This window comes from Taudactylus pleione, unplaced genomic scaffold (assembly GCF_031769625.1).
Source record: "Taudactylus pleione unplaced genomic scaffold, aTauple2 ptg000632l, whole genome shotgun sequence".
In the NCBI taxonomy this organism is placed as follows: domain Eukaryota; kingdom Metazoa; phylum Chordata; class Amphibia; order Anura; family Myobatrachidae; genus Taudactylus; species Taudactylus pleione.
Window position 1 is genome coordinate 1,005,624 of NW_028285034.1, and position 19,454 is coordinate 1,025,077.

General features: G+C 45.0%; 1 protein-coding gene across 1 annotated transcript; it reads left to right on the plus strand.

The window, feature by feature from the left end:
- Window positions 1-448: 448 nt before the first annotated feature.
- On the plus strand, window positions 449-15,718 carry LOC148479201 (sulfotransferase 6B1-like). Its single transcript, XM_088454792.1, has 6 exons — window positions 449-587; window positions 1,395-1,579; window positions 4,190-4,316; window positions 5,600-5,694; window positions 14,245-14,431; window positions 15,600-15,718. Exons 1-6 carry the CDS (start codon window positions 449-451, stop codon window positions 15,716-15,718), a joined length of 852 nt encoding a protein of 283 aa, XP_088310918.1.
- The last annotated feature ends 3,736 nt before the right edge of the window (window positions 15,719-19,454 follow it).

Below are 19,454 nucleotides of genomic sequence, written 5' to 3' on the forward strand. Positions count from 1 at the left end.
TTAGGGTCCGTTACCGCACTGCGCCCGGGGATAAATTCTTTCTTATGAGCGAATTGATTTGTGTCCTTCTTATCACGAAACCTCACTGAGGTTTTCAGCCTGAAGATAAGAGAATATTATTATTTTTCGGAGAATGATAAAAGCAGCCTGTGGGGCTTCTGTACATCTACTTACAGAATGGTTACATTAAGGTTCAACAAGTCCGTAATGATCAAAAATGTATCATAGATCATTTGAATGTTTGCCGTCAATAGTAATCAGCCGAGTAATAACAGTCCCTGATAAGCTGCATTTGTAATAAATGAGTTGAACAGTAATGAATGCCGGTGAGGGACACGCCTCTCGCCTCGCGCCTCTCGCCACCCTTATATGAACCCTGCAGACCCAGCCACTGTGCTGCTGCATCTCATCAGGGCACCCAGCAAGTAGCAGTCCCCCGCTCCCCATTATGTCTCTCCCAGTGGATCTCATCCACGTCTTCAACGGCATCCCATTTACGACGCGGTCCTCAGCCGAGCTGCTGCGGTCCCTGGACACCTTTCAGGCCAAAGAAGATGACGTCCTTCTCGTTTCCTACCCAAAATCTGGTAAGGTCAAATTTCTCCAAGTTATTGGTACCTCCAGCATGATTTGCAGCCTCTCATGTAAATGTAGTTTGTACTTGCCTTGTAATAGGGACGCCACAAAGCCATCAGATAGGACTGAGCCGAATATAAAATCTCTTTACATACTTCCTGCCAGATATGAAATGAATTTAGAACTTTGATGTTGCATAGTCCCGATAGAGATAGAACCCAAATGACTGAATGTTATCTGTAACGTTATCTCCTGGCGACCAGACCTCCAATGCCCTGAATTTACCTGGACACCTAAGGTTATATGTACTAATGTGAGATGTTGCCCACAGCAACCAATCACATTGTGGCTATTATCTTCTAGAAGTTGCTAATTAAATGTTAGGTAGAATCTGATTGGTTGCTATGGGCAACATTCCACTTTAGGAAATATACCGCTTAGAGGTAAATTTACTAAAGGGGCTATCACACATTTACTAACACCTAGAAATCAATATAAAAATGTGTCTGTTAGTAAATGTGTGATTTAGCCCCTGAAACATAACATTGATGTTAATCAATTTAGATCGATTTTAATCGATTAAAATCGTCCTTTAGCAAATTTACCCCCAGGATTCTGTTGGGCAAACCCTAAGTATTCAGCTGAAACTGAGTCTTGGTAATAGGATTTGCCCGAATCCCGCACTGACTTTGGGACTTGGTGAATGCTCGGTTCCTGAGAGTTTATCAGCAGGTGATAGATTGATGCCCAGATTAACACTGTGTTTTCCTGGTGTGTGAGTATCTCGCCTGATGTTTTTGGATATTCGGTCATTACAGGTACACACTGGCTTGCAGAGATTATGAAGCATCTTTACTCCTCCAAAGTTTTGCTGACCTCCCCCATTGAGTTCGGAGAAGTTTCAAAACTAGAAGAGATGAATAGTATCACATCCAAGAGGATCATCCCAACACACCTGAACTACGACATGCTACCCAAGGACTTCAAATCCAAGAAATGCAAGGTGAGGGGTGTGAGGGAGATGAGGGGTATGAGATGTATTAGGGGTATGAGGGATATGAGGGATATGAGGGGGTATGAGAACTGAGGAGGATAAGGGGTTATGGAGATGAGGTGTGTGGGAGATGACTTGTGAATGAGATGAGGGAAATGAGGTGCGAGTCAGATGAGGGATATGAGGTGTGAGGGAGATGAGGTATATGAGAGGTGAGATGAATGAGGGGATGTCGTGTAAGTGGTAAGGATGGTGAAGCGGAGGGGTATGAGGGTGATGGGGATGAGGCGTGATGGGGATGAGGAATATGAGGGCTTAGGAGGATGAGGGGTGATGGGCATGAGGAATATGAGGGCTGAGGAGGATGAGGGGTGATGGCATGAGGTGTGAGGGAGATGAGCTATGAGGGACATGAGGGGTGAGGAGGATAAGGGGTAAGGGGGATGAGAGATATGAGGGATAAGGAGGATGGGGGTGATGGGGATAAGGTGTGAGAGAGATAAGGTATATGAGAGGTGAAATGGATGAGGAGATGTCATGTAAGTGGTAAGGATGGTGAAGCGGAGGGGTATGAGGGTGACAGGGATGAGGTGTGAGGGGTATGAGGGTGATGGGGATGATGTGTGAGGAAGATGAGGGGTGATAGGGATGAGGTGTGAGGGATATGAGGGAGATGAGGTGTTAGGAACATGAGGGTGAGGTGTGAGGATGATGAGGGGTGATGGGGATGAGGTGTGAGGAAGATGAGGTATGATATGAGTGGGATGAGGGGTGATGGGGATGAGGTGAGGAAGATGGGGGTGATGTGTGAGAGATATAAGGGGTGAGGAGGATGAGAGGTGATGAGGATGAGATGTGACAGAGATGAGGGATAATGAGATGAGCAGCATGAGGTATATTAGGGGTGAGGAGGATGTGGGGTCATGAGGATGAGGTGTGAGGGAGATGGGTGTGAGGAATATGAGGGTGAGGTGTGAGGATGATGAGGGATGATGGATATGAGGGGGATGAGGAGTGATGGGGACGAGATGTGAGGAAGTTGAGGTGTGATATGAGTGGGATGAGGGATATGAGGGGTGATGGGGATGAGGTGAGAAAGATGGGGGTGATGGGGATGAGGGGTATAAGAGATATAATGGGTGAGGAGGATGAGAGGTGATGAAGATGAGGTGTGACGGAGACGAGGGATAATGAGATGAGCAGCATGAGGTATATTAGGGGTGAGGAGGATGTGGGGTCATGAGGATGAGGTGTGAGGAAGATGGGTGTGAGGAATATGAGGGATGAGGAGAATGAGAGGTCAGGGTGATGGGGGTGAGACATATGAGAAGGATGAGAGGTCAGGGTGATGGAGATGAGACATATGAGGGGTGAGAGGTCAGGGTGATGGGGGTGAGGAGAATGAGGGGTGATGGGGATAAGGTGTGAGGTAGATGAGGTGTGAAGGAGATGAGGTATATGAGGGTGAGGAGAATGAGGGGTGATGGAGATGAGGTGTGAGGGATATGAGGGGTGAGGAGAATGAGGGGTGGGGAGGATGAGGTGTGAGGGAGATGAGGTGTTTGAGAGGCAAGATGGATGAGGGGATGTCATGTAAGTGGTAAGGATGGTGAAGCGGGGGGGTATGAGGGTGACGGGGATGAGGTGTGAGGAATATGAGGCTGAGAGGTGCTGGGGGTGAGGTGTGAGGGATATGACGGGGATGCGGAGTGATGGGGATGAGGTGTGAGGAATAGGAGGGGTGATGGGGATGAGGTGTGAGGGGGATGAGGGATATGAGGGGTGATGGGGATGAGGTGTTAGAAGATTAGGGGTGATGTGGGTGACGTGAGGATGATGAGAGGTGATGGATATGAAGGGGATGAGGGGTGATGGGGATGAGGCGTGAGGAACATGAGGTGTGAGGAAGATGAGGTGTGAGGAAGATGAGGGGTGATAGGGATTAGGTGTGAGGAAGTTGAGGGGTGATGGGGATGAGGTCTGAGGAAGATGAGGGGTGATGGTAATGAGGGATATGAGGGGTGAGGAAGATGAGGGATATGAGGGGTGATGGGCCAAACCACATCATATTTAGCAGATATTTGAAAGTGTCAGATTGTAAATTGATTAAAAAGAAATAACCCCTCCGTCACCCACACTAAGCATGACCCCTCCGTCAACCACACTAGGCATGACCCCTCCGTCAACCACACTAGGCATGACCCCTCCGTCACCCACACTAGGCATGACCCCTCCGTCAGCCACACTAAGCATGACCCCCTCCATCACCCACACTAAGCATGACCCCTCCATCACCCACACTAAGCATGACCCCTCCATCACCCACTCTAAGCGAACGTTTAATTTACTAAACTCTATATATAATTTTTTTTGCCATATTAAAGTCAGGACTAATTACACTCCGTTAGAAAGAGACGTTTGAGTCACTTTATATCCTGATGATGTAAATATTTCCTGGAAAAACGTGGAATAAGTTACAGTGCAGACATTCTGCTCATGGGACTATTTTTGCTTTGATTCGGTCGCTGGCGCCATAATGTAAAGTTACTGTATTAGGACGTAATTCCCTGGATCTGATGATCTCATTGTCACTCATGTCCCTGTGATATCCCCCCTCAGGCCATATACATCATCCGGAATCCTAAGGACACAGCCGTCTCCTTATTTCATTACTACAAAGATAACCCCAACCTGCCGACCATCGAGATGTGGAGCACTTACTTCAGTATGTTCCTGCAAGGAGAAGGTGAGACTGCTACAGACCTGCGTGCAAATGGAAAATAGCAACATTGCCCATAGTAACCAATCAGATGTTTTATTTTATACGCGGAACCGTCACTAGTTTTCTTCCATGTGCATTATAGTGAGATAATTACTGACCCAGTCACATAGTCTAATTAAAAAAAAAAAAAATACTTATTTCTGCTATAAATCCCCATAGTTGGTACAACCATGGAGGACCCAAATCCTGGAGCCCTGGCAGCTGGGAAGACACTCTTGCTGCCGCCCTCCATCTCCATGATCAGGGCCAGATTAATGGCCTGGGGCACAAAATTATGACGGGTGTATTGTTATCAGAGAGGGTGTGGCCAGTGCCATGTAGGTGTGACTAGTGCCCTGTGGGTGTGTCCAGGGCCATGTGGGCGTGTACAACCCTACACTAAGAGCTCCAATGTCTCCGTAAATACATGAAAATAGAATAATTGCATAATTTTGTGATAAAAATAGAAGTACATTCGTAATAACCACGTTTTATGGTCAAGCGTGTGTCAGCTGAGCGACTGGTCACCATCTTGCTGTCATGGCAATGGGTCGATTTTTCTCTGGAGGCCAGGGGCTGTAGTCCCATCCACCCCATTGTTAATATGGCCCTGTGCTTGCTAGTCCAGGTCCTATAGGTGGTCTACGAGGGTTGCCCGATTGGCTGGGCCAAACTCCGCCATCTGCAGCGGATTCTGCGATTTTCTCTGGAATTCTCCGGTCAGGAAAAGAGCGAAAAGTAATTTTGCCACTAGAAAATATAAAGGGGTTAATGTGTGGGAGGCCGTGGCTTACGCTGTGATATCTGGGAACACTCGGCAATACATAGCGCTCCCGCTGTCCCAGAACTTACTGTTATCCTTTATATTGCTGAGCTCGGTCTCTGTGCTGGCACAAAGTGACTGCCCAAAGGTCTCGCAGAGTTGGCGATCTACTGGTGCGTTTGTACTTTCACTGGGATACGTCATTATCAAGGAGCCTTGTTATGATTACACTGTGATTAGTAATGAAACACAATATTGTTATGTTACGCTATCAAATGTCCCAGGGACTGACCACAAGGCAATATTATTATTATTATCTGTAAGCAGATTAGAGTTTCACGTTATGAGAGACACTTACCACGTGCGTGACTCTGTGATTGCTGTGGCTCTGGCACATGGCGTTCTTACTATGGGGCAATCATTTATATTATATGTATATTTATAGATGTATTTATAATCCCCCCCCCCCCCCCTTATCACACTAATCCTGACGTATATCCTCCAGTTGTCTACGGATCATGGTTCGACCACATACTGAGCTGGGAAGGACACAGGAATGAAATGGGGACGTTATTCCTGTACTACGAATCTATGAAAGAGGTGAGATGGTTTGTCTCATTATTGCATACATTAAGCAGGGCCTGCTCACATTAGCGCTTCCGATGCTGGCGCAGTGCAGCCGCAGTCCGGGCTTTCAGCCCCCGTCACCGAGCCCTCACCCACATCCCTATTCATATATAACCGGCCGCAGTAGTAGCATAAAGAAGCTGCCGCCACCTCTGAATCAGGGACCACTGACCTGAATGAGCCCCTGGAATTAGGGGTAAAAGTTATAATAAATACTTGGAAGATGAACGGAACCCATTAGTCGCATAGCGGCGGATTTTAAGCTATTTTGTGCTTCAATTTTTTTTTTTATTACTATTTTTGATTTTTTTTGTCTTTTTTTGAATAGAAAATTTACATTTATAATATATTTTTACAATTTAATATTTTTTTTCTTGCAATGTGATACTGTAAAGGTGAAGGGGTCTAAGTATTAATAATCGCAGACCAGCCACGATTATTATCTATCCTTATTGCAGGGGATATTTTAATTTTTGGTGAAGATATCCCCGCTATGTACAAAGGGGAACTTGCAGGGTCAGCGATTGCGGTAACTGCTGTCCCCGCGAGTTATATCCCCGGCTTTTAGGAGAGGTCTGTCACAGAACTGATAGACTTCCCCGGGGAGGAGCTGACACTGCACATGAGCACAGCGCCAACATCCAGAGCCGGGCCGGGGGCTGCGGGGGAGAGATGGAAAGATCTCTCTCCAGTACCGGGGACCCCCTATAGGCTTAAAGTAGTTTATACCATCTGGAGATGGTGTAAACGAGAGGCAGCTACTAGACCGGCGGACTGCATGCTGCCGGTCTAAACACTGAAGCCTAGAGCCCGACACGGTACTTAAAATATGCATTGAAATACCAGCGCCTAATTTAATCCCAATGCTGGAAGACACACAGACGCCGGACTGATCGAGGTAAGTCCGGTGCATCTTTACTGTTAGCTGCTCGTGGGGGGGGGGGGGGGGGGGTTAGATTTAGGCACCCCTGGGGGGGATTGAGGGTTAGGCACCCCCCCGGGGAGGGTTAGGCTAGGGGAAGGGGAGGTTAGGGTTAGGTGCCACTGGGGGATTTTAGAGTTAGGCACCCCCCCGGGAGGGTTTAGGGTGCGGGAAGGGGGGGGGTTAGGATTAGGCACCCCAGGGGGATTTAGGGTTAGGCACCCTAATCCCCCCCCACCCCCACCGGGAGTTTTAGGATTAGGGGGGGAGAGAGGGGGGGTTAGAATACTTACCAGCCCCAGTCGGGTTATCCTCCTGTCGGACTTGTGCAGTCGCAATTTGAACCGCAGGTATTTCAATCCCATGTAAACTACCGGGGCTAAACGCCTAAAAGCTTCAGTTTTTGGAGTTTAGTACATAGGGGTCAGATCGTAGTCTCCTTTGATCATAATGGGGACTGCGATCTGCAGTGCTAATTAGCACTTTGCCTGAGATTTTGTGGTTTTAGTACATAACTACAATACATAAAATGATGCAGATACTGCATTCTCGGTATAATTTTCTGCAAAATACAGCTTGATACATAGGCCCCTAAAACAATTAATTTCTGTACTACTGTCTGCACCTGTGAGTAATACTCTCTATGACGGCCCTCTGTGAGGATTCTCTGAGTTGGGATTTGGTCCATCATCCAAGTTTTTATTCAAACCTTTAACCCTAATTCCAAGGGAGAACTTTTTGTGTACATTCGTTTGTTACAGGGTCATATTGGGAGAGCCTATACCTCATTGGATGCCCATTTAGGTACCTCCCCTGGGCGCCGACCTGACATTTTTGGTCTTGCCCAAACCACCATTTCCTAATGACATCATATATATTTATTACTGCTGTTACGATTCTCCCTCTATATACTGTATATGTTACTATGTTACTGCTGCTGTATACCTTGCTACTACATCTATTACATCTGCTAGTATATCCAGTATTTATTTTATATATTAGTCTATGGGCAGATGTAATTAGCTGCGGCAATAACTGCGGGCTTGTAGCAGTGCCCGGAGCTATCCCACTACAGCCCGAGATACGGCGCAGGCTGCACTTACCGCGGGTTTCTGATCAGCCCCTTCCGAGGCTCATACAGAAATCCGTGTGAAGTAGGGGTGTCTGCCGTTACCACGAGGGCTATAACCCTTATCTCTGGGCACATAACCGGGAATCTAAGGGTTAACGCACTTTAGCACTGCACGAGGAAAAGGGCGTATAACTGAATAGCTCCGGGCGTTAAAGTCCAAGGCTAAAAGTCGCCGCTAATTGTATCCAGCTCTATGTCTGTTACTATATATCTGCTGCTATACATATATCTATTTCTATATGTGTTACTATTTATCTGCTACGTATACAGTATATTACTATGCATATGTGCTTCTATAGATGTTACTATATATATATATGTCACAACATATTGGCGCCTATTCATCAACACTAAAATCACGTTTTTAAGGACATTTTCCTTAATTACCGTTATTTTAGTAATCATGAAGACACTTAGCACAGGAGATAACACTGATATCTCACGGGTAAATCCACCTGCGTTAATTTCCACACTCCCCATAAATTACTACATTAGTATGGGTACATTAGTATGGGTACATTAGTACGGGTACATTAGTATGGGTACATTAGTACAGGTACATTAGTATGGGTATATTAGTATTAGTACATTAGTATGGGTACATTAGTACATTATTAAGGGTACATTAGTATGGGTACATTAGTACGGGTATATTAGTATTAGTACATTAGTATGGGTACATTAGTACATTAATATGGGTACATCAGTATTAGTACATTAGTATGGGTACATTAGTACATTAGTATGGGTACATTAGTACATTAGTATGGGTACATTAGTATGGGTACATTAGTATTAGTACATTAGTATGGGTACATTAGTATTAGTACATTAGTATGGGTACATTGGTACATTAGTATGGGTACATTAGTATGAGTACATTAGTATGAGTACATTAGTGTGGGTACATTAGTACGAGTACATTAGTATAGGTACATTAGTATAGGTACATTAGTATGGGTACATTAGTATGGGTACATTAGTATGGGTACATTAGTATAGGTACATTACTGTGGGTACATTAGTATGAGTACATTAGTGTGGGTACATTAGTATGGGAACATTAGTACATTAGTATGGGTACATTAGTATTAGTACATTATTATGGGTACATTAGTATGGGACCATTAGTGTGGGTACATTAGCATGGGTACATTAGTATGGGTACATTAGTATTGGTACATTATTATGGGTACATTATTATGGGTACATTAGTATGGGTACATTAGTATTAGTGCATTGGTACATTAGTATGGGTACATTAGTGTGGGTACATTAGTACGAGTACATTAGAATGAGTACATCAGTACATTAGTACGAGTACATTAGTATAGGTACATTAGTACGAGTACATTAGTGTGGGTACATTAGTACGGGTACATTAGAATGAGTACATCAGTACATTAGTACGAGTACATTAGTATAGGTACATTAGTACGAGTACATTAGTGTGGGTACATTAGTACGGGTACATTAGTGTGGGTACATTAGTATTGGTACATTAGTGTGGGTACATTAGTACGGGTAATTAGTACGGGTACATTAGTGTGGGTACATTAGTATTGGTACATTAGTGTGGGTACATTAGTATGGGTACATTAGTACATTAGTATGGGTACATTAGTACATTAGTATGGGTACATTAGTATGGGTACATTAGTATTAGTGCATTGGTACATTAGTATGGGTACATTAGTATGGGTACATTAGTGTGGGTACATTAGTACGAGTACATTAGAATGAGTACATCAGTACATTAGTACGAGTACATTAGTATAGGTACATTAGTACGAGTACATTAGTGTGGGTACATTAGTACGGGTACATTAGTATTAGTACATTAGTACATTAGTATTAGTACATTAGTATGGGTACAATAGTATGGGTACAATAGTATGGGTACATTAGTACATTAGTATGGGTACATTAGTACATTAGTATAGGTACATTAGTATGGGTACATTAGTACATTAGTATGGGTACATTAGTACATTAGTATGGGTACATTAGTACATTAGTATGGGTACATTAGTACATTAGTATAGGTACATTAGTATGGGTACATTAGTACATTAGTATGGGTACATTAGTACGAGTACATTAGTATAGGTACATTAGTATAGGTACATTAGTGTGGGTACATTAGTATGGGTACATTAGTATGGGTACATTAGTACGAGTACATTAGTATAGGTACATTAGTATAGGTACATTAGTGTGGGTACATTAGTATGGGTACATTAGTACATTAGTATGGGTACATTAGTATGGGTACATTAGTACATTAGTATGGGTACATTAGTACGAGTACATTAGTATAGGTACATTAGTACATTAGTATGGGTACATTAGTACGAGTACATTAGTATAGGTACATTAGTGTGGGTACATTAGTACATTAGTACGAGTACATTAGTATGGGTACATTAGTATGGGTACATTAGTACATTAGTATGGGTACATTAGTACATTAGTACGAGTACATTAGTACGAGTACATTAGTATAGGTACATTAGTGTGGGTACATTAGTATGGGAACATTAGTACATTAGTATGGGTACATTAGTATTAGTACATTATTATGGGTACATTAGTATGGGTACATTAGTATGGGTACATTAGTATTAGTGCATTGGTACATTAGTATGGGTACAATAGTATGAGTACATTAGTATGGGTACATTAGTACGAGTACATTAGTATGAGTACATTAGTGTGGGTACATTAGTATGAGTACATTAGTATGGGTACATTAGTGTGGGTACATTAGTACGGGTAATTAGTACGGGTACATTAGTGTGGGTACATTAGTATAGGTACATTAGTATTAGTACATTAGTGTGGGTACATTAGTGTGGGTACATTAGTATGGGTACATTAGTATTAGCACAGGTACATTAGTATGGGTACATTAGTATGGGTACATCAGTACATTAGTATGGGGACATTAGTATTGGTACATTAGTGTTAGTACATTAGTGTGGGTACATTAGTACGGGTACATTTGTGTGGGTAAATTAGTACATTAGTATGGGTACATTAGTACGAGTACATTAGTATAGGTACATTAGTATAGGTACATTACTGTGGGTACATTAGTACGGGTACATTAGTACATTAGTATGGGTACATTAGTATGGGTACATTAGTATTAGTACATTATTATGGGTACATTAGTATGGGTACATTAGTACGGGTACATTAGTACGGGTACATTAGTGTGGGTACATTAGCATGGGTACAATAGTGTGGGTACATTAGCATGGGTACATTAGTATGGGTACATTAGTATTAGTACATTATTATGGGTACATTAGTATGGGTACATTAGTATGGGTACATTAGTATTAGTGCATTGGTACATTAGTATGGGTACAATAGTATGAGTACATTAGAATGAGTACATCAGTACATTAGTACGAGTACATTAGTATAGGTACATTAGTGTGGGTACATTAGTACGGGTAATTAGTACGGGTAATTAGTACGGGTAATTAGTACGGGTAATTAGTACGGGTAATTAGTGTGGGTACATTAGTATGGGTACATTAGTATAGGTACATTAGTATTAGTACATTAGTGTGGGTACATTAGTGTGGGTACATTAGTATTAGTACATTAGTGTGGGTACATTAGTGTGGGTACATTAGTATGGGTACATTAGTACGGGAACATTAGTACGGGAACATTAGTATTAGCACAGGTACATTAGTATGGGTACATCAGTACATTAGTATGGGGACATTAGTATTGGTACATTAGTGTTAGTACATTAGTGTGGGTACATTACTGTGGGTACATTAGTATGAGTACATTAGAATGAGTACATTAGTATAGGTACATTAGTACGAGTACATTAGTACGAGTACATTAGTATAGGTACATTAGTACGGGTACATTTGTGTGGGTAAATTAGTATGGGTACATTAGTATGGGTACATTAGTATGGGTACATTAGTATGGATATATTAGTGTGGGTACATTAGTATTAGTACATTAGTATGGGTACATTTGTGTGGGTAAATTAGTATGGGTACATTAGTATTAGTACATTAGTATGGGTACATTAGTATGGGTACATTAGTATGGGTACATTAGTATGGGTACATTAGTATGAGTACATTAGAATGAGTACATCAGTACATTAGTACGAGTACATTAGTATAGGTACATTAGTACGAGTACATTAGTATGAGTACATTAGTATAGGTACATTAGTACGGGTACATTTGTGTGGGTAAATTAGTATGGGTACATTAGTATTAGTACATTAGTATGGGTACATTAGTATGGGTACATTAGTATGGATATATTAGTGTGGGTACATTAGTATTAGTACATTAGTATGGGTACATTTGTGTGGGTAAATTAGTATGGGTACATTAGTATTAGTACATTAGTATGGGTACATTAGTATGGGTACATTAGTATGGGTACATTAGTGTGGGTACATTAGTATTAGTACATTAGTATGGATATATTAGTGTGGGTACATTAGTATTAGTACATTAGTATGGATATATTAGTATGGGTACATTAGTATGGGTACATTAGTACATTAGTATTAGTACATTAGTATGGATATATTAGTATGGGTACATTAGTATGGGTACATTAGTACATTAGTATTAGTATGGATATATTAGTATGGGTACATTAGTACATTAGTATTAGTATGGATATATTAGTATGGGTACATTAGTACATTAGTATTAGTATGGATATATTAGTATGGGTACATTAGTATTAGTACATTAGTATGGGTACATTAGTACATTAGTATTAGTACATTAGTATGGGTACATTTGTACGGGTACATTAGTATGGGTACATTAGTACATTAGTATAGGTACATTAGTATGGGTACATTTGTACGGGTACATTAGTACATTAGTATGGGTATATTAGTGCATTAGTGTGGGTACATTAGTATTAGTACATTAGTATGGGTATATTAGTATGGGGATAAAGCTGCAGAGTATAATCCTTACACAGACTGATCTGTTATCACCACACGTGTGAGAGACCTTTATGGAGAATCAGTCATCGTATAGAAGAATTACCATTATCTGTATAACTCATCATATTGGCAACACTCAGTCCTTGTTCCTCCTACAGGGACCTCTGCATTTAACTCACCGCCATAAGCATCCATCTTATACCTCATTACTTTATAACTGTATACAACTTGTGTCGTGATCTAAGTAATGGAATAAACCAAATGCAGGTGCCTGGTGCTCGTGTCTCTGGTGCTCGTGTGCCTGGTGATTGTGTCTCTGGTGATTGTGTCTCTGGTGCTGGTGTGTCTGGTGCTCGTGAGCCTGGTGCTCGTGTCTCTGGTGCTCGTGTCTCTGGTGCTCGTGTCTCTGGTGCTCGTGTGCCTGGTGATTGCGTCTCTGGTGCTCGTGTCTCTGGTGCTCGTGTCTCTGGTGCTGGTGTGTCTGGTGCTCGTGTGCCTGGTGATTGTGTCTCTGGTGCTCGTGTGCCTGGTGATTGTGTCTCTGGTGCTGGTGTGCCTGGTGCTCGTGTCTCTGGTGCTCGTGTGCCTGGTGATTGTGTCTCTGGTGCTGGTGTGCCTGGTGCTCGTGAGCCTGGTGCTGGTGTGCCTGGTGCTCGTGAGCCTGGTGCTGGTGTGCCTGGTGCTCGTGAGCCTGGTGCTCGTGAGCCTGGTGCTGGTGTGCCTGGTGATTGTGTCTCTGGTGCTGGTGTGTCTGGTGCTGGTGTGCCTGGTGCTGGTGTGCCTGGTGATTGTGTGCCTGGTGCTGTTGTGTCTGGTGCTGGTGTGTCTGGTGCTGGTGTGTCTGGTGCTGTTGTGTCTGGTGCTGTTGTGTCTGGTGCTCGTGTCTCTGGTGCTGGTGTCTCTGGTGCTCGTGTGTCTCTGGTGCTCGTGTGTCTCTGGTGCTCGTGTGTCTCTGGTGCTCGTGTGTCTCTGGTGCTCGTGTGTCTCTGGTGCTCGTGTGTCTCTGGTGCTGGTGTCTCTGGTGCTGGTGTGTCTGGTGCTGGTGTGCCTGGTGCTTGTGTCTCTGGTGCTCGTGTCTCTGGTGCTGGTGTGTCTCTGGTGCTGGTGTCTCTGGTGCTCGTGTGTCTCTGGTGCTCGTGTGCCTGGTGCTTGTGTCTCTGGTGCTGGTGTGCCTGGTGCTGGTGTCTCTGGTGCTTGTGTGTCTCTGGGTGAGATCTTCCTGTTACACACATTCCTGGCATTATACAGAGGCAGAGCCAGTAGTTACTGGTATAAGGAGCCCGTTTATGACGCTGGTAAAAGCCGTCAGCTTCTCTCAATTTACCACAAGGCTAAAATCTCTTCATTGGCTGCTTTGTGATAACTAGACCCCCTTAGTCACGATGAGACCCCCACACTCTGTGACACAGCCGAACACTCGTCTGGCACTGGGACGCCGGTAAGTGAAAGTCTCGGGAAAGTCCCCTATATGTATAATTATAATTATCTATGATTTATTTCTCTCGTCAGGATCCATTCAGGGCAGTGAGAAAAATCAGCAGCTACCTGGGCATAAACGTCAGCGACAACGAGATCCAGGAGATCTGCAAGAAGACGTCATTCGCGGAAATGAAAACCAAGGTGGAGAATGAGAATAGTGACCTAAAGCACACGGTCTGCTCTCTGACGTCCAATAAGAAGCTGATATTCAGGAAAGGTGAGACGCAATGAGCCACGGTCCTGGGTTGCGCCACTCTATCCTCCCGGGCCCCCATTCTGCTATTGTGGGGCCTATTCAGAGCACATGCGGGTCCAGCACATGTGCAGTAACTCCCCAATAGGGCCTGGGAAGGATGGGGGAACTGGTCCTGCCAGACCCTGCTCTCTCCCGGGGCTCTGGGACCACTGCCCAACATCCAGATACACGGCAGCAGCAGAAGATTCGCCATAGGGGGATTTACAGTAATTGCAGTTTATAAAGTATATATACTGTACCACTTATGGAGAAGGCTGATATTCTTATCATGTCCTATAGCCGACATTCACCAGACCTCCCTATAGGCTACATCTCCCTCTGGGCCTCTCTGATATGGTGACTGATCACCGGTTTATGGCACAGGACTCCGCTGCGGCTCCTACGCGGCCCCATGTAAGGAGGACGCTACTGTCAGTCTACTTATTTTGAAACATTACCTATATCAATGTTAGTAGCGAGGCAGAGAGATAAGGGGTGCGGATATTAACCCTTTCACGGCAGAACGGCCTGTCCACTGCTGCAATTATAACAATAGGCTGGAGAATAATACCGGGTACAGGTACAAATGCGACTTTATGCAGATGCCGCCACACAGCCCTCCCTTGGCGTACAGTACATCCATGTGTATGAACTGAGGCGCCCACCGTCAGCAGCCGTACACCCTGGCATACCGCCTGGTGCGTCTTCAGATGCCACCATCGGCACTTGCACCTGCCCTATGACAGGCACAGATATTCCGTCAGCGTACAGCCTCCCATTGGAGCGTCTGGGCATCTGTGTACACAACCACTCTCACCGACGCAACCGCGACACTCCCATAAGACGGACCATGTCCATGCGTGCGCTAAGCCATCTCCCTGTGCAACCGAGGGATTGGCTGACACAGGCTGGAAATGGGGTGCAAGAGAAAACGTGACCACACAATTGTATTATAAATAACAGGATTTAGTCCGTGACACCTGTCATCTACCTGTGATGCCGGCGTATGTGAGACCACGTCATACGTGTTCTGCGCTCACCTATTATACTACAAACTGTATTATTCCATGTAATATCCGGGAATGTTAGTCCCACACACTGTAATATGCGTCACCGGATACCAATCCCTGCTCTCGTCCTTCTCTTGCAGGTACCGTCGGGGACTGGAAACATTATTTCACCAACAAGCAGAACAAACAGTTCGATGAGCTGTATAACGCAAAGATGGATTCCAGCTTCTTGGCCAAACACATCCACTATGGGAACTGAAATTCCCGGCTCCGTAATCGGCGTTCCCAGGCAATGGCGGTTACGGAGAATTCCACAGTTACAGAATAACCTGGACATGTGCTACCAGAGTGCAAAGGTCAAACACAAGTACAGACGAGTTCCTCCATGAACCCCAGTTGTGATGGGAGACAATTAGGCGTTCATTGGGGAACAGATTTAGGGTCATTTGATCTCTTTCCACACCTAAAGCTGCCATTAATTACATACGATGTTGTCTCAAATCGGGGAAAGGGAAGACTGATGTCATTTCCCATTGCAACCACAAGGTGGCGCTGTGTATCTGTGACAGAGGGAAGGAGATCAAATCACTGCAAGTTGTTACATTGTACATTAATCTCCAGTGAGAGGATGAACAAAATCACATACACACATTCTCTTGTAGCAAATAGTCAGACAAGTGTATATGTGTCTATATATACTGTACATATACACACATATATATATTATACACACACACATATACATATATATTATACACATACACACATTATATATATATATATATATATATATATATATAATATATATATATATATATATATATATATATATATATATATATACACACACACACACATGCCACCTACCCATTTGCTCCTTCCGCCCCACCAGTCCATTCCCTTATTTTATCCTCTCCCCCCTGGATCCCATTCCCTCTCCCCCCTGGATCCCATTCCCTCTCCCCCCTGGATCCCATCCCCTCTCCCCCCTGGATCCCATCCCCTCTCGCCTCCTTGGTTCCCTCTCCCACCTTGCTCACCTCTTCAATCTATCCCTCTGCACTGACACCTTCCCCTCATCCTTCAAACTCGCTCTCGTCTCATCCATTCTAAAAAACCCACCCGTGACCCCTCCTCACCCTCTAATTACTGCCCCATCTCTCTTCTCCCGTTTGCCTCTAAAATACTGGAGCATCTTGTGTACAACCGTCTCCCCTGCTGCCTCTCCCATAACTCCATCCTTCATCCTCGCCACTCCACTGACACTGCCCAGGCCAAAGTCTCCTACGATCTTCTCTCTGCATATCCATGGGCCAGTTCTCCCTCCTCATCCTCCTGGACCTCTCTGTAGCTTTTGACACAGTGGATCACCCTCCAACTACGCACCCTTCAGCCTCTCCCCATCCCCCCCCAGGGTTCTGTCCTACTCTTTTCTCTGTACACCTCCTCGCTGGGTGAGCTCATCAGTTCCTCTGGCCTCCAGTATCACCTCTATGGTAACGACACCCAACTCCACATCTCTTCCCTTCCCCCCTCTCTTGGGTGTCCAGTTGTCTCTTTGCCATATCTTCCTAGATGTCTGAGCGCTTTCTCAAACTCAACATGGCCAAAACTGAGCTCATTGGCTTCCCTCCATCTAGACTAGTCTCTTCCCCTCCCATCCTCTCTATCATTGTCTTCCCTCCATCTAGACTAGTCTCTTCCCCTCCCGTCCTCCCTATCATTGTCAGCACCACCACTGTCTCCTCTGTTCCCCAACTCCACTGCCTGGGAGTCACTCTTGACTCCTCCTTCACCCCAATCTCTATCCTGTAGTTTCCAGCTCTGTAACATCGCTCGAATCAGACCTTCCTCTCCCAGGATGCCACCAAATCCATTGTCCACTCGCTGATCATCTCCCGACTACTGCAACCTTCTCCTCACTGCACTCGCCCGCTCCCATCTTACTCCTCTCCAATCTGTACTCAACGCTGCAGCTAGACTCATCTTCCTTCCCTCTCTGCAAAGCCCTTCACTGGTTCCCCCTATCCTACAGAATCCCCTACAAGCTCCTCACCATCATGTACAAGGCCCTCTCCAACGCCACAGTTGCCTACATCTCCAACCTCATCTCCTTACACATCTCCCTGGTTTCATCAGACTATCCCCGAGCCTCATTGCTTCTAGTGGGTGCTGAAAACCCACCTGTACATAAAAGCATATGCGTCCATGTCACCACGTAGCCTACCTCACCCTCTTGCACTCTCCAATTATCTCACCCCTGCTCTTGCCCTTAGCTCCCCTTACACTGGCTCACTCCTTGTGTCTTCAGTTTGTTTCCCCCCTTCCCTTTATATTGTAAGCTCCATGAGCAGGACCCTCCTCCCCCCTGCTCTCTTACACACCAGCTACACTCTACACCTCATCCTTGGGCTCTCTGGCCCCGGACTCCACTCCTGCTACCTAGACCCATTCTCTGCGCCCGTGCCAATAGCTATGGGTTCCAGCTTACGCTCTCCAGACGTTCTACATCTGCTTCCCCTCTCCTACAAGCCCTACACTGGCTCCCCTTCCCCTTCAGATGCCAATTCAAGGTTCTTACACTCGCCTACAAAGCCCTCACCAAATCCTCTCCCGCATACATTTCTGACCTTATCTCCCCTCACACTCCCGCCCGTCCACTTCGCTCATCTAATGTATGCCGCCTCTCTTGCCAACTGACTACTTCCTCCCACTCCCGCATCCAAGATTTTGCCCGTGCTTCTCCCTACCTTTGGAACTCTCTCCCTCTCGCCTTCAGACTCTCCACAAATCTTCAAACGGGCTCTCAAGACCCCCTACTTCATTATAGCCTTCCAGCTCTCATCCTAACCTACCTCATGCTCTTTCCTCACTATCTTCCCCTTCTGTATCACACCTGTCTGTCTGCCCCTCCCCTTCTGTATCACACCTGTCTGTCTGCCCCTCCCCTTCTGTGTCACGCCTGTCTGCCCCTCCCCTTCTGTGTCACACCTGTCTGTCTGCCCCTCCCCTTCTGTGTCACACCTGTCTGTCTGCCCCTCCCCTTCTGTGTCACACCTGTCTGTCTGCCCCTCCCCTTCTGTGTCACGCCTGTCTGTCTGCCCCTCCCCCTCTGTGTCACGCCTGTCTGTCTGCCCCTCCCCTTGTGTCACACCTGTCTGTCTGCCCCTCCCCCTCTGTGTCACGCCTGTCTGTCTGCCCCTCCCCCTCTGTGTCACGCCTGTCTGTCTGCCCCTCCCCTTGTGTCACACCTGTCTGTCTGCCCCTCCCCTTGTGTCACACCTGTCTGTCTGCCCCTCCCCTTTAGAATGTAAGCTCTCACGAGCAGGGCCCTCTTCCCTCATGTGCTTCTCCTTACACTTTCTTCTACTCCTTACTCCCCATTAGGGCACCTAACACGGGACTGAGAACTCCCGGCAGCTTATTGTGAGGGCTCTAATCGCTATTGCAGCAATGTATATAAATCATGTCCTTGTCCTACACTGTAATGTACTGTAAGTTACTTGTTTCTTGTTCACCTATTAGTTCTATGTACTATGTAAGGCGCTGCGGAACACTTGTGGCGCCATATAAATAAAGGATAATAATAATAATATAGTCCCATTGCAGCCCTTGTATTAGTGACTGTGTTTAGCGTTGTGGATCACTCCATGGTAACTCACGTTACAAGATGACAGCAAACAATTAGTAATTCCTGTATACAGCTTTCTGTAAGTAATGACCGGTCTTATTATTTTATTCAGTAAATACAATTAATTTCACATAAATTCCTTTTGCAGTTGAAAGAAATGCATATAGCTGCTATGGCACTTTGTAACATGAGTTACCATGGGGTGACCCTTATAGTACTATTATTACTTGTCTGCTGTATGTACTGTACTGTATTACCTTGTACTGTCTTATTGTCCTGCCCCCTGTACGGCACTGCGGACCACTCTCTTTCTATATACACATATATATGCACACACACACACACTTGAGTTGTATATTTAATT

Bases quoted from the DNA above. Each gene is read 5' to 3' on its own strand.
- LOC148479201 (XM_088454792.1), top strand. From the start codon at position 449: ATGTCTCTCCCAGTGGATCTCATCCACGTCTTCAACGGCATCCCATTT. The intron at 4,317-5,599 runs GTGAGACTGCTA...TATATCCTCCAG, and splicing joins TATGTTCCTGCAAGGAGAAG to TTGTCTACGGATCATGGTTC. The intron at 5,695-14,244 runs GTGAGATGGTTT...TTCTCTCGTCAG, and splicing joins ACTACGAATCTATGAAAGAG to GATCCATTCAGGGCAGTGAG.